Source organism: Cuculus canorus, chromosome 13, assembly GCF_017976375.1.
Source record: "Cuculus canorus isolate bCucCan1 chromosome 13, bCucCan1.pri, whole genome shotgun sequence".
Classification (NCBI taxonomy): Eukaryota; Metazoa; Chordata; class Aves; order Cuculiformes; family Cuculidae; genus Cuculus; species Cuculus canorus.
The window spans coordinates 5298765-5317443 of NC_071413.1; the positions used below are offsets into that span (position 1 = coordinate 5298765).

Sequence of the window (18679 nt, forward strand, 5' to 3'; positions counted from 1 at the left end):
CCTCACTTTCCCTCCGTGGTGTCCTGTGGCTGGAGCAGCTCCTGCTCCCCATCACCCTCTGCCATCGGCAGAGCAAACAAGTTGAATTTAACAGCCATTAGTCCTGGAAACATCAAAGGGTCCCTCTGCTGGAAAATGAAAATCCTCATTAACTAATAAAAAGCCCATCGCTCACTCTGCCTTTAATATAATTAACAGCAGCCAAGACTTCAATTAAGGTTTTATCCAAACTTCAAAATGCCACTCTCTCTCTCTCTGTAATTACAGCAGGCGCAGCAGCTCCAACCTTCAGCGAGGCTCCTGCAGCCGCGCTCGTGCATGGGCGCTCGGCCCCGCCGCCGGCTCTGCACACGCGTGTGCACTCGGCCCATCCTGCCCCAGGGACAGCATCGCAGCTGGGGCTGCAGCGCACGGTGCGGGGAGGGGGGCCTACATCCCAAATAGGAAATGTTTGTGCAATTGCTGCTTGGCAGGAGCCGGGTGTTTTGCCGGGTGGCTCTGACTTCAGCAGGGAAATATTCTGGTGGCGGGGAACAGCGGTGCCGAGCAATGGGAATGGGCCAGTTCTCACCACTCTCTCCCCTACAGCAGCGGAGACAAGAGCTTGTCTCACCCTGGGGATGAGAAAGGCCAGGAGTTGGTGAGGTTTGTGCTGTGCAGTTGGGGAATATGTCACCACGTCGCCTGGCCGGCATCCCAGATGCATGGAGGTGGCCCCAACCAGGAGATTCAACCAGGAGATGGCCCCAAACCAGGAGATGGCCCCAATGCCACATGGAGGGAGGGTGGCAGCATTCTGAGCACCCTGAACCTGTCTCAGTGCCCGCAGGAGGAGGCTGAAGGCAGCAAACCCCTGCCACCCTGCCGGGCACCATGCCACTGGTGCTGGCACGGTCATGGGGACAGCGTCCGCGAGCTCAGCCACAGCCGGGAACTGCTCAGCAGGCAGGACACCTCCATCCACGCCTGCACAGCACAGTCCATCTTTATGCCTCTGAGCAGAAATGAGAACCAGGTACATTTTAGAAGGGAAAATAGTGAGCGCCTACTAAATGCTACCTCCATGGGGAGGCAATGGCCACAACACAGCTCCAGAGATGGCCTGGGGATGCAGGGGAATGTTGATTGCTGCCGGGACATGCAGGAATGCTGGGGGCCCTGGGGATGAAGGAGGATGCTGAATGCAGTGAAGATGTGTGGGGATGCTTGAGCATCCCAGGGATGCAGGAGGGTGCCTGAGCACCCCAGGGACGTGCAGGGATGCTGAATGCCCTAGAGATGCAGGAGGATGCCTGAGCATCCCAGGGACTTGCAGGGATCCTGGATGCCCCAGGGATGCTGGAGGATGCTGAGGACCCCAGGGACGTGCAGGGATCCTGGATGCCCTAGAGACGCAGAAGGATGCCTGAGCACCCCAGGGACGTGCAGGGATCCTGGATGCCCTAGAGATGCAGGAGGATGTCTGAGCACCCCAGGGACATGCAGGGATGCTGGGTGCTGTGGTCAAGTGCAGAACAACATGTGTCCCACCCTGGACAGCCACAAGCCCTTGCTTCCACATGAGCCTTGTATGGATGAGGTCCAGCTCTGCCGGGTGCAGCAGGTCGGTGCTGCCGTCCTGGGGCCTGGTGAGTGCAAGGGAGTGTCCGGCTGGATGCATTAGGGGGGCAGACGTGTCAGGAGACAGATACGCAGATGGCAGCTCTCTTGGAGAGACGGGGACCATAATCCTCCCCATGGGTCCCATTATCATCTCTATCTGGTGAAAAAACTCTCATCCTGGATGTGTCTAATCCTAATCACTCCCTATCGCACAGGACCACTTCAGACGGGCCAGACGGACAGACGAGGCCTCCTCCTGCCCCGCATATCTGCACAGGCAGCCCCTGGCTGGGGGGGGAGAGGCCACCCCTTTGCTCCTAATCCCTCTGCGAGGCCTTCATTTAAAAGGGGATTTGCTGTTTATTCCCTCCGCAGGCTGCGCGATCATTACAGGGGTCAACATCTGATCTGGGAGAGACTTGTTAAAAAATAATAACAGCACGTTAATTTGGGGGGTGGAGAGGATTGGGGGGAGGGCTGGGTAACGCACTGGCAAGTTTCCAAGCCTGAGAGCATCACTTGGTCCTGTTGCCTCCAACAAAGGTCTGTGGTCTCTGCAGCGGTGGCCACCCGGGACTGCTCACTGAGATGTCCCCTTTCACCCTTCCAAAAGACCTCAGAGGTGCTGAAATCCATCCTGGGACAGGGCAGCTGTCACACATACACACACACGTGAGCACACATGCATTTCTTTGAGGGGAGATGAGATCTGAGCATTTAATTCAGCCTTCTCCTGCTTCCACATATTCCATATTTATGGTAGGAGTGGGCACACGGCAGGAAGATCATCACATGGAGGGGGTTCTCCCACTGCCTGACCAACCCCGGGGGTGCCTGGGGCTACTGGGGGTGGGTGGCGATTAAATCCAGAAGGGAAAATATCCTGCAGCAGGTGCAGCTTGCGACAGGTCTGAATGGCTGCCAGCCGGCTCGGAAATCCCAAACACATCTGTGCTCATCAGTTGGACACCAGATGGGCCCTGGGTTAGTATTTTGGGCTGGAGTTAGCTGGGAGGGGCTGGAGCAAAGCAGGCGGGGGACTGGCTGCCCCAGTCCGGGATGCTCACACGCCACCTGCATTCCCCTGTATACTTAGCCCAGTATTTTTAGCGCATTTTGCCAGCTGAGGCTCGACCCCTCTCAGCGTGTGGGGCAGCTCAGGGCTACACCAGAGACCTCAGCAGTCCCTGCCAGACACTGCGGTTCCCTGAGTCCCAGTTCTGCCCCCAACTTCTGACTCTAAATTCCCAGGCAAAACCCAGCTCCTCACCCCTCCAGGGTCCTGCAAGCATCCATCAGGCGAGAATTACAAAGCCTTGTGCTCACAAAAGCCCTGCGTAAGTGCTAAATATTATTAACCCCTAATATTCTTAGCTGTGGCCGCACATCTAATTCTCCAGTGGATTAGGACAGTCCCAACCCCGTGCACCCCAGCCTCATGGGATGAAAGCCCGGGCTCCCTGCCTGCTCTCTGTCACAGCAGATGTTTCTCACCAGCCTCCCAGCTCCCGGCTATTTTTAGGAGCGTGTTGGTGGCTAAATCTGGCGCCGTGTGGGCTCAAGGCTTCCTGGCAGAGAGGCGGCTGCTGCCCTGTGCTGCGTTCTCAGGAGCCGTGTCCCCCGTGTGAGCTGGGAGCATCGTGGCCACACGTGAGGCTGTGCTCCCCAGATGGGGTGTGCTCAGGACCGCACCACGGGATGGGAAAACCATCCGGGTGTAGGAGTGGCAGTGGTGCAAGAGAAGTTTCACGGTCCCATTGCACCAAAAGCTGCCTAAATGGGTGTGGGGCATAGTGGCGCAACAGCAGGGCAACACCGGCACCCTGAGCCCCATTTCATAGCTTGGTCCTGAGTGGCAGGAGCTTCGAACCTATGCACAGGGATTAAGAGCCCATGAGGATCCCCGATGGCCTCGCTTGGTCTAACCTACGAGCAGGGAGACACCACTGCTCGCTTTTCCCTTCCCTCAGGGCTGGGGTGAACAGGGCATCTCTTTATCCCCATCTCCCCCCGAGCTCTCTGGCCCAGCCGAGCTGTGAGCTCACAGCCACTCCAATAAGAGGAGGAAAGCGTCGAACGCAGAAACGTGGCTCCGGGGATAGGCGCCTGCAGGAACTTGCATGCCCATGAGGAGGAGGATGTGCCTTCCTCCAGCCCTGCTCCTGCCCAGCCGGGGCTGAACCGAGGGGCTGCAAAAGGCCCTTTCCCCCTACATCTCTCACCAGTTCTCCCATCCCTGTGCACGCACAGACCCATCCCCATCCCTGTCCCCATTTCCTTCCCTGAAACCCCAGCGGTGCTGGCGCAGCCGTAGGGATGCTGAGGGATGGCTGTGCCCAGGGCGCAGAGCCCAGCACCCCAGCTGGGGACGGCTGCGCATCCCCGCGCCTGGCGGCAGCCGTTCTGCTCCTCTCTCCCCCTCCCCTCTCTCTCCCTTTCTGAAAATTGATAATTAACCTTTTGTCCATGGGGCTGTTGTGTTTATTTGGTGCAGGCGGCTGCAGGGCGCTGATATGGAAATCGCAGCCGGCAGGCAGCTCCCCGTCCTCCCCGCAATCTGCAGCCGCGCACAGCCGTTGGGCAGAGATAAGCAGGTGCTTATTCACAGCCCTGCAGCTGCCTGCGAGGGCAGCCCTACCTGATCACTCCAATCTCAGTGAAAAACTACTCGAGGTTAGGCTACCGTGATGGAGAGAGATGATAGAGACCGTGCCAGACAGCTCCCCCAGCTCCCCAGCTTCGCCTCCGCCCGCGCCTCCTGCCTCCCTCTGCCCGCGTCCTCCCCGCTCCTTCAGTCTCCTGCTCCGTCTTCCCTCTTATCTCCCTCTCCACATCCCTTTGATTTCTTTTTTTTTTTTCCTTAAAGAATTCGTCTTTGTGTTTCATGTGAACTCTCAGCGGTTCCCATCTCCCTGGTTCAGCCGCCGCTCTCCTTCCCATCACAGTTCCTTGCCTTTTCTCCCGCATCCACATCTCCTTGAGGTGGAAGAAACAGATTTGAACACCAAATTTGAGCTTTTAGCCCCAACCCGGCCATGCGCTTGCAGGCCGTGTGATGCCCCAGCCCAAAAGGCAGCCCCTGCTTTGGGAGGCGATGGTCTCTTTTCGGTTCCAGCAGCTGCTGGTGGTGTTTTGCTCACGGGTTGTTGCTGTGGCTTCCTTTCACCTTGGGTTCCACCCCGCCAGGGTGGCCGCATCGCTCTCGTTGGAAAGAGGAAGGCAGTGGAGTGTGAGGGCATGGGCAGCACATGGGACCGAGCAAGCGCCTGTCGGGGCATTCCCAAGCACCGGGAAAGTGTGCCGTGCCGTGCTGAGCTCAGAGATGGTGCAGCTTCACCAAGCGCAAAGGCAGGTGGTGGGTGCTGCGGTGGGGCTCCGACTGCCCCCCAGGGGGTTCTGCCTTCCTCCTGCCCTCTTGCTCTGAGTATGGGGGCACTGGGAGCCTGCTTCTTCTTTACCGAGAGGGAAGTTTCTGCGTGCGGCTCTGACTCAGAGAGAAACTCTCTGGGAGCGCCAGCAGGCTCCCCAGGGAGTGGGGGTCACCTGTGCCGGGGCAGACCCCGTGCCCTCAGGGGATCCTCCACGCTGAGGCAGACCAGGGACCTCAGGGGTTCCCTCCACACCAGGGCAGACCCTGCACTCACAGGGGTTCCCCCTATGCTGAGGCAGACTCCAGGACTCCAGAGGATCCCCCCCAAGCCAGCAAAGACATCAGGGGTTCCTTCATGTGAGGACAGACCCCGGGATGCCAGCGGTTCCCCCTTGTGCCATGGGAGACCCTGGGACTCCAGGGGTTCTCCCCATGCTGGGACAGAACCTAGGGGTTCCCCACACACTGAGGCAAACTCTGGGACTCCAGGAGGTTCTCCTCCACCAGGGCAGACTCCAGAGCCCCAGGGTTTCTCCACGTGCCAGGGCAGACCTTGAGACTGGACTCCAGTGGTTCACCCCCTACTGAGGCAGACCATGGGACTCCAGGTTTCCCGTTGCCAGCGCAGACCCTGCATCCTCAAAGCTTCCCCCCACGCCCGAGCACACCCCAGAGCCCCAGGCTTCCCCTATGCTGAGGCAGACTTAGGGACTCCAGGTGTTCCACCCACACCAGGGCAAACCCTGGGACCCCAGGGCTTCCCCCATGCCAAGGCAGACCCCAGAACCCCAGAGGTTCCCCCTGTGCTGGGGTATTTCCCATTCCCTGGTAGTCCAGTGCCGCTGGTGCGTGGTGTCTGCAGCTGTCCGGGCAGCTGCTCGCCTGTTTGACTGCAGAGAAAACCATCGTGCTGCAGGTGATATGGGGGACACGGAGTGGTGGGATTTTCCTGGCCAGCCCTGAAACCCTCTGGTTTTGACTCACTGCCCCGGGACCCTCCCCAGGAGCAGGCACTGCCATTTAAGCCCCTGTGCGCTTTCTGTCTCTCCTTGCAGGCAAGCCCGACCTTCCGCGCATCGCAGCTTGGCAAAACCCTGAGCCAACAGCGCTGAGCCCACCTGGGCCTGTGGCTGCCCATCTCGCCAGAAATAAAAGCGGAAGAGGCAACAGCGTGAAACACGCATGGAAACCCTCCTGGTGGGAGCCTGCTCCCCACTTGCAGACCATCGTCCCTTCTCCGCGTCACCCCCACACACCACGAGCCCCAGGCTGAGGGGCACGAAGCAGGGAGCCCCGGGTACCATCTGCGGGAGCCCAGGTGGCCGCCGAGACACACCATCTGCTCAGCCACCTTCAGGGACCGTGCAGGCGCTGTTGTATTTTTAGGACACATTTCCTCCCTCCCACCTGCAGCCTGGAGCTGCCTCTCGGTTTTCTAACAAGTTGTTTCTCTCGCTAGTGGCTGTCAGGGAGCCCAGGCCATGGTGCAGGGAGAGCTGGCTGCAAGGATGGACGGCAAAGAGGGCTCCGTACCTGCCTAGGGGGTTATCGCAAGAACCCAGCAGGCCAGGACGATGCCTGGACCCAGGCTGGCACAGGGACCCTGCCTGGCTCATGCATGGTGCCCGTGGTGCAGCTGCAGTTCAGGAGGGCAGCGGCGGCCAAGGGGACATTCTCATCCCCGTAGCTGTCCCCAAGCAAAGACACCAGCGAGTTGCAAGGGCTGCAGCAAGCAGGGGAGCCTGCAGCGTTGCAGCGTGCTGGTTGTAAAGGGCTGCACTGTGCTGGCTGTGGAGTGCTACCCAGCAGTGGCTGCACCACGCTGTGCCAGACGGCACCACACTGCGTGGCATTGCACCACGCTGTGCCAGGTTATGCCACGCTGCGAGGGGCTGCACCACGCTGTGTGGCAGCTATCCTCATGTTGGTCCAGTGATGTTGTGCCGCTTGCACCATACTGCACTGCGCTTTCCACGCTGTCCTGTACTGAGCTGCGTTGCATCATGCCAGCCGTGCCATGCTGGGCTGCATCGTGCTCTCTGTGCCATGCTGGTTTAGCAGCACTGTGCTCTACCTTGATAACCGTGCCATGCCGTGCTATGCTGTGCCATGCTATGCTGTGCCACATTGTGTTCTCTGTGCCGTGCCATGCAGCGTGGTGCTGCCGGTGCTGAGCTGTACCCTTGACCATGCCACGCTGCACCATGCTGCCCGTGCCAAGGCACACCATGACAGCCGTGCCGTGTCATGCTGCACCGTGCTGGTTGTGCCATGCCGTGCCGCACGGTGCTGCCCATGTCGAGCTGTACCACGCCAGCCCCTTGCAGTGAGGAAGTGAAGCCGGCGTGAAGGGGAAGTTGTTGGAAAGTCAGACCGGAATGGCTGATAGGGAAGGCAGAGCTGGGCTTGGTCACAGATGGTTCCTGTTGGGGAAGGACACGGGCGCAGCTGCCCAGCCTCCCCCCACCGCTGCATTATCACTGCCCAGCAGCTGTTCACCTTCCCCCTCGCCCTAAGACACAGCTCTGCTGCCACCCTGACTCCGGCCATCACACGAACGGCCCTCCCAGCAGGGCAGGCACTGAATGGGCACAACACCCTGTGCCCCACCGCTGCTCGGCATCTCCCTCCCTGGCGCAGCTCCTGTACTGACACGTGGGACTAAGCTGGCTGCGCCGCACGCACCAGGGTGCTGACACCCATCCCCTGGGATGCCCAGGAATGGCAGGCAGGACTGTCCAAGGTAAGGCTGGGCAGCAGCGCGAGGAAGGCGGTGGGTGGCTGTGACCGTATCATGTACCGCACAGGTGACTTATCCAAAGTCAAACGGGCTTTTGAATGGGTAGGTGCTCCCGAGGGTGGCACCTGGCCAATGCCTGTATGTGCATCCTCCTGGCACCAGCACTGCCATGCACATGGCAAGGGGCACCCCATAACCCAGTCTTGGCTGAGGGGCTGCAGCAGCTCGGGGAGGGGGGCAGGAAAGTGGCTGCTGGCTGAGTCCCTGGTGTTTGGCCTGAGGGAACAATACTGGCCCTCTGCCTCACTTCCCCTCATACGCCCCTCTCGCCACCAGCACCGCGTTCCATCCACAGCCCCCTGCCCTGCTGCCCAGTCCTGGCACCCTCCTCATGGGCTGGCGACACAGCAAGGATGGGTTTGTGTTGCACCATCTCCCCATGCCAGTGGGAGCCGCGCTGGGTTCCCTGCCCCCAGAGCTGCCGCCTGTAGCAGCATTCAGCGCATCCCAGGCCACGGACACCCAGTGATAAGGTGCCAGGGGCTGGGTGGGTGCAGCGTTGTCGCGGTGGCTTGGCAGGCACTGTTGGCAGGACGGCTGAAGCGATGGGAGCCGTGCAGATTGCTGTGGGCTCACTGAGCTGCCGGTTAGAAGCTTGGCAGGAAAAATGTTTATTTTGTTGGCCAAATATCTCTGCAAGCTTCCTGATTTCCTTGCGGCCGGCGAGGCAGCGATAGGGCTGGTGAGGCCGTTGCCTGCCCCGCGCTCTGGCTTCGGTGCAGAGAGCTGTTATCTCCGATGCGCAGCGGGCAGGGAAGAGGTGGAGAAAAGGAAATGAAATACAAAAGGGGTGGCACATTTTTTGCTCTTGATAACAAGCCCTGCTTATAGCCTGGGAACGTGGAAACGATGCAGGTGGCCAGAGACAGCCATAACATCCCCCACTGCATCTGGACCTCGTAATGAATCCCAGACCCCCCTGCTGTGAGGCATGGCATGGATCGGCGCTGACCTCCATGTGGCTTGGAGCCCAGTGCCAGGGCATTTTGGCCCCAGGGAGAGGTTTGAAAGCATCTCTAGGCCATTGCTCTTGGGCCAAGCCGTGTGCCAGCTTGAAGACAGTCTGCGCCGCAATGCCTCCCGCTAGCTCTGATTGATTTTTACAGGGACTCGAGGTGTTGGAATTGCAATGTAAGCTGATTAAATTCCCATCGTTAAAGAGCCCTGTGCAGGTAGCTGCAGCCTGTGCAATGGGAGGGTAGGCGAGCAGCCGAGTATCTGATGGTTTGGGAGCAAGAGGGCAAGTGTGAACCCATTGTTGATCCCACCGGGGCTGCTTAGCAAGCGAGGGGCAGGGAATACAGCCATAGTGCCATGATGGGGCTGAGAGATGGTCTCGCCTCCCCAGACCTTGGTGTTGTATGGAAGTCTCCAGTGGAACCATGGAATCATAGAATGCCAGGTTGAAAAGGTTCATCTGGGATCATCTGGTCCAACCTTTTTTAGGTGATCTATATTTTAAATGAGATCCCTGTCAAGCTGAGCCTTAAAAGTGTCCACCACTTTGCTAGGGAGATTATTCTGCTGTTTAACTGTTCTCATCGTGAAAAATTTTCTTCTGGAATCCAACTGGAATATCCCCAGAAGGAACTTGGATCCATTACCCCTTGTGTTTTCCATGTGATTCCTTGTAAAAAAGGGAGTCTCCATCCTCGTGGTAGACACCCTTTATGTACTGGTATGTGGTAATAAGGTCTACCCTAAGTCTTCTCCTCTCAAAGCAGCATTAGTGGCCAGGTCCTGAGGACATGGCTGTCAGTGGAGGCTCAGCACCACCATTCCCTTTGCTGAGCTCTTGCAAAGCAGAGCAGTGCCATGGAGAGGGGAGCTCTCTGGGTGAGGGACCAGAGGAGCCAGAGGGATCCTCCCCATTGCAGTGTGGTGTGTGTCGTCCTCCCAATGTGCTATGCTCGCTGGAGCAGCTCAGGGGATTTTGCTCAGCATCTCCCAGCAAATTCCTGCTGGCCAAGGATGAGGCTGGCAGGACTTGTCAAAAGCACTGCTGCCGGGTGCTGCTCCCACGGGTGGGTCAGTGGTGTCTCCATGCAGCCCAAAGCACCGTCTTCCACAGCGGGACAGCACATGGCAGTCTCTGCTTCGAAATTAAAGTACTTTCTACACTCCTGGTGGCAAAGAAAAGCTGGAAACTTGGCCCTAGCAGCCCAGAAACTTTAAGACACCCAGAAGAACAGTGTTGTATCCCAAAGTCTCTTGGTGTTTAAGCCAAGCCAGTGATTTTTTGGAGCCTGCAGCCCAGGGTGGGCAGGGATGATAAGCAGTAGGAGCTGGTTTCCCTTCAAATGCCGCGAAGCAGGAATGAATCTGTCAGCCAGGAAAATGGGATTTTTTTTTTCTTTTAATGTCATGGAAGTTGTGTAAAAGCCGCAAAGCCCCTGGGTCCACTTCCTTGGCAGTGACAGTCAGGGAAGCTTCTCCTTCCAGCCCTCAACCAAGGAAGCGAGGGGCTGAGGCGGCTGCAGGGTGAGTGACCCCAAGGCTGGGGACCCCCATGAGTGGGCGAAAAGGGAAGCCAGGTGCAAGTGAACCCCCTTTCTTCCGAAAGGCTGGCGAGAGGCACTTCCTGCCGAGCAGATGTCACCACAGCGGATGCAACTGTGGTGGGCGATAGCTGGTGGGCAGGAGAGCTGTGTTCCCCAGCCGCTGGCTCGCCACCAGCCCCTTATCTCCCCCGTGCATTCCCCTATGAAATAACGTGCAAGGAAATGCAGCGCCAGCCACGGCTCCTGCTACAAGAATAGTGCCAAGGGAAGAGCACTGGGGGCTGCAGTCCGGCTCCTGGATCTCACTTTGGGCTGGATTTAGACACTGTGATTCAGGCCACCACGACCGTGCACACAACCGTCTGCAGTCACACCGACCCTTCCCAGCCCAGCAGCTCCCTGCTCCAACCACGGTGTTCCCATAGGGATGCTCTGAGCAAAGAGGTGCCTGTGCAAAATAGGGGCTCTGCCAGTGGTGTAAGGCTTTGCGTGGCTGTGCCTGCTTGTAAGAGCCCAGTCGCACGCTGTCCCCCCGGCTCTGCTCGGTGCTGTGCCGGGCAGGCACCGCTGGCACCGCCACATCAACCAAAGACCGCAGAGAGACACCCAGGGATGGAGCAGATAGAGGGAGGCACTCAGGAGGGATAACATAGAGACCGAGAAACCCAGACGGACAGACAGACTCACTGGAGGTGACACAGGAAACCTGTGGTACATCAGGGGCTGAGCACCATCACGGCTCAGCTCCTTCACCTCCAGACGAGCCTCCTGCAAGAGCCGTGCCGTGGTGCCCGGCGTGGCGCAGCGGAGGGGCTGCGGGCACCCACGGGTGCTGCCCGTGGCAGGGCAGGTCGTGTCGCTGTGCCTGCGAGGAGATGACTCACCGGCGCAGCGAGGGGGAAGGTGCGAGAAACCAACACCGTGGGCTTTTTTAAAAAGCCTGAGGCTCGCGAAGAAGGGACGCAGCCTGAATAGCAATCAGCTCGTAGAAGCACGCTGGGAAGTGATGGGACTGAGCAAGAGGGAGCTCGTGGAGAGCTGGGAAGAAGGAGGACAAGGCGGTGCTGGTGGGACACAGGGTGAGGGGCTGAGCAAGAGCTACAGGGACAGAGGCAGTGGGTCAGGGCTGATATTTGGGCACTCGTGAGGTGAAAAGGGACCCCAATACCATGGTGGCTGCAGAAGCATGAGGGGGGCACGGGTCTGGGGCTGCCGTGGTCGCAGCATGAGCCTGCAGCACCCACTGCATTTGCCCCCAGCCCACGTGCGTGGCCCTGATAGCAGGCACGGGGTCGTGTGTGCGGCAGATATGGGGCCCAGATGGCACACGGCGGTGACCATTTCCTGCGAGGGTTATTGCCAGTTGCCCTCATCCACACTCAGCAAGCACCATATCAGTTGGCACACACCATGCCAGGCCCCGGTGGCCCCCGTCACCCCCAGGCCATGCCTTGGGGACCCCGTTTGCCTGGGGCAGGTCCCGCACAGCTCTATGAGCCACCCTCCTGCAGCCTCTCTCTTTGTACACCCAGAAGAGGTGTAGGAGAACAGAGATGGAGGACATCCCTCCTCCCCACCAGTCTCTCAAGCAGGAATGATGTGTGACAGTACCAACACTATCCCATGGGACCAAAACATCCATGGGAGTGGCAGTGGTGGGAGCAGGGAGAACCAAGCAGCAGTAGGCACAGGGCAGGATGTACAGTGGTGGGAAATGCCGGCTCCTCAAAACAAAGGGAGCACGAATTGCCATAACAAGTGCAGTTAATCCTCGCTGCTGCACACTGCGCCATCAATCATGTGGCGGCGTGACCGACATCCAGTCATTATAGGAGTTTCCATCCTCTCTGCCGGTGGGAATTCGGCGGGGCCCCATCCTGCCCCAGCTCCAGATTTGCTGGGGGAAGGATTGCCTGGTCCTGGACTGGGACAGATCCAGACGGCTTTCAGGCCCTGGCAGCCTCTTATCTCCCAACCCCACTGATGCTTTCCCACCTCTGCAGAATGGGGCCGATCCCATCACCTGCCCCACTGCACCACATCCACGCAGTGCACCCAGGGATCTGAGGGATGGGGGATATTTCTCCATCAACACTGAGGGATGCCAAACCCCCCTTCATCCCAATCCGTGCAACCCACACATGCTGCGGATGTCACCCACACATGCTGGCCATGGGGCACATGGCAGCCACAGGGATTGGGATGGGGGGCACAAAGGGGTTAACCCAGAGAAGTTTGCTCACTCTCTGCAGTGATTTAAACCAGACAGAAAGGTTCTGTCATCCATCACGCTAACAGCCAGATCATTGTATTTTAAAGTGTCTGTAATTGCAGCAATACAGAGACTAGAAGAAAGATAAAGGCTGGGAAGATGCAAATGTGAAGGGGAAGCACCAGTCCCTCTGCACCCAGCTGGGAGAAACAGGGGAGCCCAGGGGCCAGCCCTGCCCAGCTAGGGCTGAGTGGGGACAGGGATAGGGGCAGGGATGGGGAACAGCCATGGGGACAGCCTGGGGGTGGCCCAGGGTCCTCCTGCCTGCTCCAGCTCCATTGCACAGGGCGGGTGTTGGGGCATCCCCGCTGCAGGTGGGAGCACCCACAAAACAGCGCAAGCAATCATAACCAGGGACAGGTGTGGGCAAGGAAGGGTCCAGAGCTGGACTCAATCTGCTCTACTCAAATTATCACTTCTATATTACCTTTATCTTGTGGGAGGCAGCTCCCTTGTTATTCCCCCCTCCCCCTGTCTTAGCTCGAAGTGGCACTACTGTCCCATCTCTTCTCCGTTGTGATCCCGGGATCCCTGGGGTCAGCATGGGAAGAATGGCGAGATCCTACCCCAAGCATGCAAGGAGGCAGCTGTGGGCACGGGCATAGCCACGGGCACAGCCACGGCCACGGGTGCCCAGGTTTTGTTCCGGGCACCAAGACCATGTGCAAGCACACCAGCAGGGAATTATTAACATTCAGACGAGGCCCGCCAAATAAAGTGAGCTAACACAAATGTTTATTTTCACAGTAGTGAATTATGACTTCAATAGACCAAAATTACAGGCTGCGTGTGCGGAATAGAAACGAAGCAGACCCCGCCACCCAGACGCTGCTGGGGGGAACACGGTGTGGCTCCCTCCTGCCCACGCTGTCCCGTTCATGCTGGAGTGCCACTGCCCGACCATCTCTCCATCTGGAGGACAGGCGGCTCTTGCCTGCGCGGTGGCCCTGGCAGGGTGGCTGTGCTTGGCTCCTTCTGCCTTCGCTGCAAAGACCCCGTGGGCTCACGGCTGCCTGGCTCAGCCTCAGTCCAACCCCGTGGCTGCTGCCAGGTATTTAATGGCTACACTCCAAATTAACCAGGAGTGGGAGAGGTTGTGGCTTTTCCCGGCAGGTCCTCGCAAGGTGCCTGTGGGCAGGGTGTGGGCAGGTCCATGGGGATGGGTTTGCAATGTGTTTAAGGGCTTGCACTGCATCTGGGTGGATGTGTGGGACAGCCCATCTGGCCAAGAGCGTGGTCGCTCCCGTGGTCAAGTCCCTGCTCTCCTGGTGAGTGGGCAGATGCAGCAGCAGAGCCCAAAGGAGCCCTGTGCCGGCACCCTAGAAACCCAGGGCTCTGCTTTGGGAGCACTGTTGGACTTCCTTAGTGATGCCTCGTGCTCTGCAATGCCTCGACGACTGTGCGGGCACCGCATGTCCAAATGCACATGCACCGCCTGCATTTGCATGCGCCAGTCGGTGCTGCCTATGCAAAGCTGGGGGAGCCGCGGGGCAGGCACGCAGCTGGGTGCGGGGGTGGATTTTCCTCTGCTGCTCGTGCTTCCGCACCGATGGGGCTGCGCTGGTGGGGTCATGACGCTGACCCGCGAGAGGCTCCTCCTGCCCTGTGGGGAATGAGGACAGTGAGGGGAGGGGCAGAAATGGGGATAACCCAAGTGCGTTGGGCTGGGAAGCGCAGGCAAGGCACACAGCAGCAGGGGGTGTGATGCCGCCCAGGTGTCGCACAGCGTGCACACACCATGCTGACTGGGGTAGATGCAAAAGTTGTCAGGACCTTCATGCTCCTCCAGTCCAAGCAGTGCAACAGAGGAGCAAGAATAACACTATGGGTCCCCTCTGGGAAGGAAGGATGCAAAACTAGAGCTGGAGATCACGATGGCCAAGAACAGGGTGGAGGGGGCTATGTTGGATTGCTGCAGCACCATCCCACTGCGATGCCCTGAGTGGGGTGATGTTGAGGGGAGCTTGGCCATGCAGTGACCAAAGTGGTCATGCAGTGGCCATGAAGCAGCTGTGTAGAGCAGTTTGATGTTCGTGCAATGCCAATGCAGTGACCATGCCGTTGTGGTGCGTCAGTCATGCCAGGGACATGTCCTGGCTGTGCAGTGTCCCTGCAGTGGCAGTGCCACCCAACAGCCCGGCAGTGGCTGTACAAGAGTTGTGCAGCAGTGACCTGGCAGAGTGGCGATGGTCCCCAGTGCCCAAGCCCTGGGAAGCAGGAAAGGATGAGTAACACAACAACCGTACGTGTGGCAAAGGCTCCATGCAACAACTCGCAGAGGGAAGGCAGCTGCCAAACAGAGTAATTATGCAAAGAGGCAGGGCTTCGGCTGGCAGGAAAATTAGCAGGGCTTGCGCACAAGCAAGCAACAACACCATAGTAGAACTTGAGGGGGAAGGTAATTTTTAATACTCCCCTACAAGAGGCACGAGGCTTCCAGGAGGGGCACACTGGGAACCCAGCATGGCCAGGCACCGCCACAAATGCACGCACCACTGCCATAAACCCCTGCAGGAGTGCCCTGCTGGCATTCCTGCAGTGCCAGCGCTGTCTGGCTGCCCCAGGAAGCCCTGCTGAGGTGAAGCGGGGTGAGGAGCACGCCGAGACCAGGCTGGGATGAGTGTGTGGATTGTAGGGTGCTGATGGGTGCTGTGCCTGTGGGGCTTGTGGCTGCACGTGTGCCTGCTCTTATTGCAACCCTAGTCCTTGGGCCTCTGGAGAGGGAAGCTGAACAAACACAACTCCAGCCCCTCGCAGCCCCCGAGTCCCCTGCAAACACCCCACCCAGCTCCAGTCCTCACAATTTCCAGCCCCGGCCCCTTGGTTGTTCCCATGGCTCCAGACAAGCCCTGGCCTCAGCCTCTTGCTGTCCCCTAATCCCAGGCAAGCTGCTGGTCCTTTGCAGCCCTTCAAAATCTATGCAGCCCCTGACCCTCGCAGCGCACCTCTAGCTTTGCAGCCACCAGTCTCCATCACCCCCAGTCCCTTGTGAACCCTGAATCACTTGCAAACCCCAGCCCCCCTGCAGCCCTCAAGCCCTGTGCATGGCCTGCTGGTCCCTGCACCCCGTGCCACCTCTCTCTGCTGTGCAGTCCCATTCGCCCCTTCAGTCTCCAGACTCCCTGCACCACCCCCAGTCCCAGCACAGACCCCAGCTCCAACGCCCTGTGCAGCCCCTGAGTGCTGTGTAGCCCCACGCTCCCATGCAGCCCCCCCAATGCCATGCAGCCCTATGTTCACATGAAACTCCATGTCATGTAGCCCCTCCTCAGTGCCCTCCAGCCGCGTGTCCCTCTCCAGCCCCCCAGTACCATGCAGCCCCATGACCCCATGCAGCCCCCCGGTGCTGTGCAGTCCCGCGTCCCTCTACAGCCCCCAGTGCCATGTAGCCCCCCAGTGCCGTGCAGCCCTCTGTCCCCATGCAGCCCCCCAGTGCCGTGCAGCCCTGTGTCCCCATGCAGCCCCCCCAGTGCCCTCCAGCCCTGTGTCCCCATGCAGCCCCCCAGTGCCGTGCAGCCCTGTGTCCCCATGCAGCCCCCCCAGTGCCCTCCAGCCCTGTGTCCCCATGCAGCCCTGTGTCCCCATGCAGCCCTGTGTCTCTGTTCAGTCCCGTGGTGTCGTTCATCCCTGTGACCCCATGCAGCCCCCCCATGCCTCGCACTCTGTGTCCCTCGCCCCCAGTGTCCCCACACCCCGCTCCCCTCCCCACGCCCCCCGTGTCCCTGCATTCCCTCCCCTCCCAGTGCCCCCTATGCCCCGCACCCCCAGTGTCCCCACACCCTGCTCCGCGCACCCTGTCCCCCCATGCGCTCCGTGTCCCCGCATTCCCCTCCCTGCGCCCCGCGTGTCCCGCACCCCCAGTGTCCGCGCACACCCCCCTCTCCGTGCCCCCTCCCTGCCCACCCCCCGTCTCGGCGCACCCCCCCCCGTGCAGCCCCCCGTGCCCCCGCACCCCGCTGCCCTCCCCGCGCCCCCTGCGTCCCCGCACTCCGCCCAGCGCCCCCCCAGGTCCCCCCCGCTCCCCTCCCGCTGCCCGGCGCGGTGCGGCGGGGGCGCCCCCTGCCGGCGGCGGGCTGGCTCTAAGGCAGCGGCGCGGGCGGGCGGCGCTCACTCCGGGGCGGGCGGGCGGCGCGGCGGCAGCGGGCGGCCCGGCACGGAGCGCTGCCGCGGGCGCCCCATGGCCGCGACGGGGCGCCGGAGGATGCGCCGCCGGTGAACCGCCCCACCACCCCCCCCCCGCGGATTTACCGGCTGCTCTCGCGCTTTCCCACCACCACCGCACACCCCCCGCCGGCTTCTCCCGGTGCCCCCCCCCTCGCCGGGGTGGGGGGGGGAAGCGCCTCGACCCCCGGGCTGGCGGCCCCCGGCGGCCCCGGGCGCGGCGAGCGGCGGCGGGCAGGGGCTCGGGGCAGCAGCCGCCGCCGCGGGGCCGCGCTCCGCCCGCGCCGGCCGTAACGGGGCCGGGGCCGCCGCCGGGGGCCGCTCCCGGCTCTGCCCGCTCCTGCCGGCCCCTGCCTTGGGACTTACCTCACTCCTCCGCCACTCCTCAGGACGGTAAGTGCCGTCTGAGCCTCGGCGTGGGGAGCGGGAAGCTCGCGGGGATACCGGGGAAGGTGGGCTGGGGGTGCTCCCGGCGCTCGAGGGATGCGCGCGGTTCCCAAGAGTCGGGAAGGCTCACGGTGCTCAGGAATCGGGCAGGCTCGAGGCTCCCGGGGAAGATGGGATGCGCTCGGTGGCCGGGGGATGCGCTCGGTTTCCAAGAGTCTGGGAGGCTCCCGGTGCTCGGGAATCGGGGAAGATCATGGTGCCCAGGGTATACTCACGGTGCTCGGGAATCGGAGAGGCTCCCGGTACGCAGGGAGGCTCCCGGGGAAGATGGGCTGGGGAGCCTCCCTGTGCCCGGGGGTTGCTCTCGGTGAGCAGGAGTTGTGGAGGTTCCCGGTGCCCGGGAGACGAGCCCGCTGTGTAGGAGTCGGGGATGCTCCCGGTGCGCAGGAGTCGTGGGGGCTACCTGTGCCCGGGGGGTGCGCCCGGTGCGCAGAAACCGGCGATGCTCGCGGTGTCCTGGGAATGCTCCCGGTGCCTTGGGGATGCTCCCGGTGTCGGGGAAGCTGCCGGTGGGCGGGGGACGAGGATGCTCCCCGTTGCCCGAGCCCCCTGACCGACTCTCCCGGTCGCCTCGGGACTAGCGGAGCGGGGCACAGCCGGGGCCACCGGAGCCGCCGCCCGTGCAGCGGTTGGTGCGGCAGAGGCAGGGCAGGAGCGGGATGCGCACCCATCTCCCGGGGTCGGGGCTTCGCCAGCGCTCCCCTCCCCGTTCCCGGCAGCTGCTTCCCAGGAGCCGGGGCGGCGTGGGGCAGACCGGCATCCCCGGGAACCCACGCGAGTTTGTGCCCCCCTCCCGCAGCAAATGCTGCCCTATCGCGGCTCCCGGCTTCTGCCCGGCGGGAGAAGTCGTTTCCATCCCCGCATCCCTCTTATTCGGTGCGCCAACCCGCCGGCTCCGCATCCTGCTCCGATTTAGAGATGGAGCCGCGTTTTGTGGCGAGGATCTATTCGGGAGAGTTTGTGGGAGGAAAGCCAGGGCTGGTTTGGGAAGTTCCAGCAAACCCAGGGCTGGTTTGGGAAGTTCCAGCAAACCCAGGGCTGGTTTGGGAAGTTCCTGCTCCAGCAGCATAATTCTGTGTTTACACGGCGGACACTGGTGACTCGCGCCGTATCCTCACACGTACTGGGGGACGGATGAATTGGGTGCAGATTTTGGAAGGAAGGCTGGCTCGGAGAGCATCCAGCTCCCTGCTTCCGCGCTGCCCTGCTTCTGATCCTCGCAGCCGTTAATCAGTGTCTGGCTCCTGCTTTCCCTTCAGAATTACATTAAGCGGCGTTTGCTGGCACACCCGGCTGCCCGCTCCGGCCTGGCTTTGCCAAGGCGATGCTGTCGGCGTAGTGATGGAGTGGAGCTTCCACCACACCACTCCGAGCCTCCTCCATGACGCTGGGTCGGGGCAGAGCTGGGGCTCCCTGTCACTCTCCTGGATGGTGCCTTTGGATACTGCAGAGCATTGGTTTCTCTGGTTAAACGCCCCTTTTTATTGGATTTTTTTTTCCCTCTTCATTAACCGAGAAAAACTTTG

General features: G+C 60.8%; 2 protein-coding genes across 6 annotated transcripts in view; one reads left to right on the top strand and one right to left on the bottom strand.

The window, feature by feature from the left end:
- Window positions 1–7457: 7457 nt before the first annotated feature.
- Window positions 7458–18679, top strand: part of CBFA2T3 (CBFA2/RUNX1 partner transcriptional co-repressor 3) — a 29176-nt gene continuing 17954 nt past the window's right edge. The window contains exon 1 of one of the 4 annotated variants that reach the window (XM_054078748.1): window positions 7458–7715. In XM_054078748.1, the coding sequence (XP_053934723.1) occupies window positions 7694–7715 (22 nt within the window). In that variant the 5' untranslated portion in view covers window positions 7458–7693. Of the gene's footprint in view, window positions 7716–16698; window positions 17100–18679 lie in introns of those variants that run through there. The other 3 variants (XM_054078747.1, XM_054078751.1, XM_054078752.1) reach the window with 3 other exon arrangements.
- Window positions 12833–18646, bottom strand: LOC128853482 (WAS/WASL-interacting protein family member 1-like). Of its 2 annotated transcripts, none has more exons than XR_008452026.1 (2): window positions 17073–18646; window positions 12833–14148 (listed from the first exon to the last, which is right to left on the bottom strand). XR_008452026.1 is itself a non-coding variant. In XM_054078753.1 (2 exons), the coding sequence occupies exons 1-2, from the start codon at window positions 17822–17824 to the stop codon at window positions 13795–13797; spliced, it is 810 nt and encodes a 269-aa protein (XP_053934728.1). In that variant the 5' UTR covers window positions 17825–18155; the 3' UTR covers window positions 12983–13794. The 2 variants fall into 2 exon arrangements, 1 of the variants encoding a protein (XP_053934728.1); XM_054078753.1 differs by having other exon boundaries at window positions 12983–14148; window positions 17369–18155.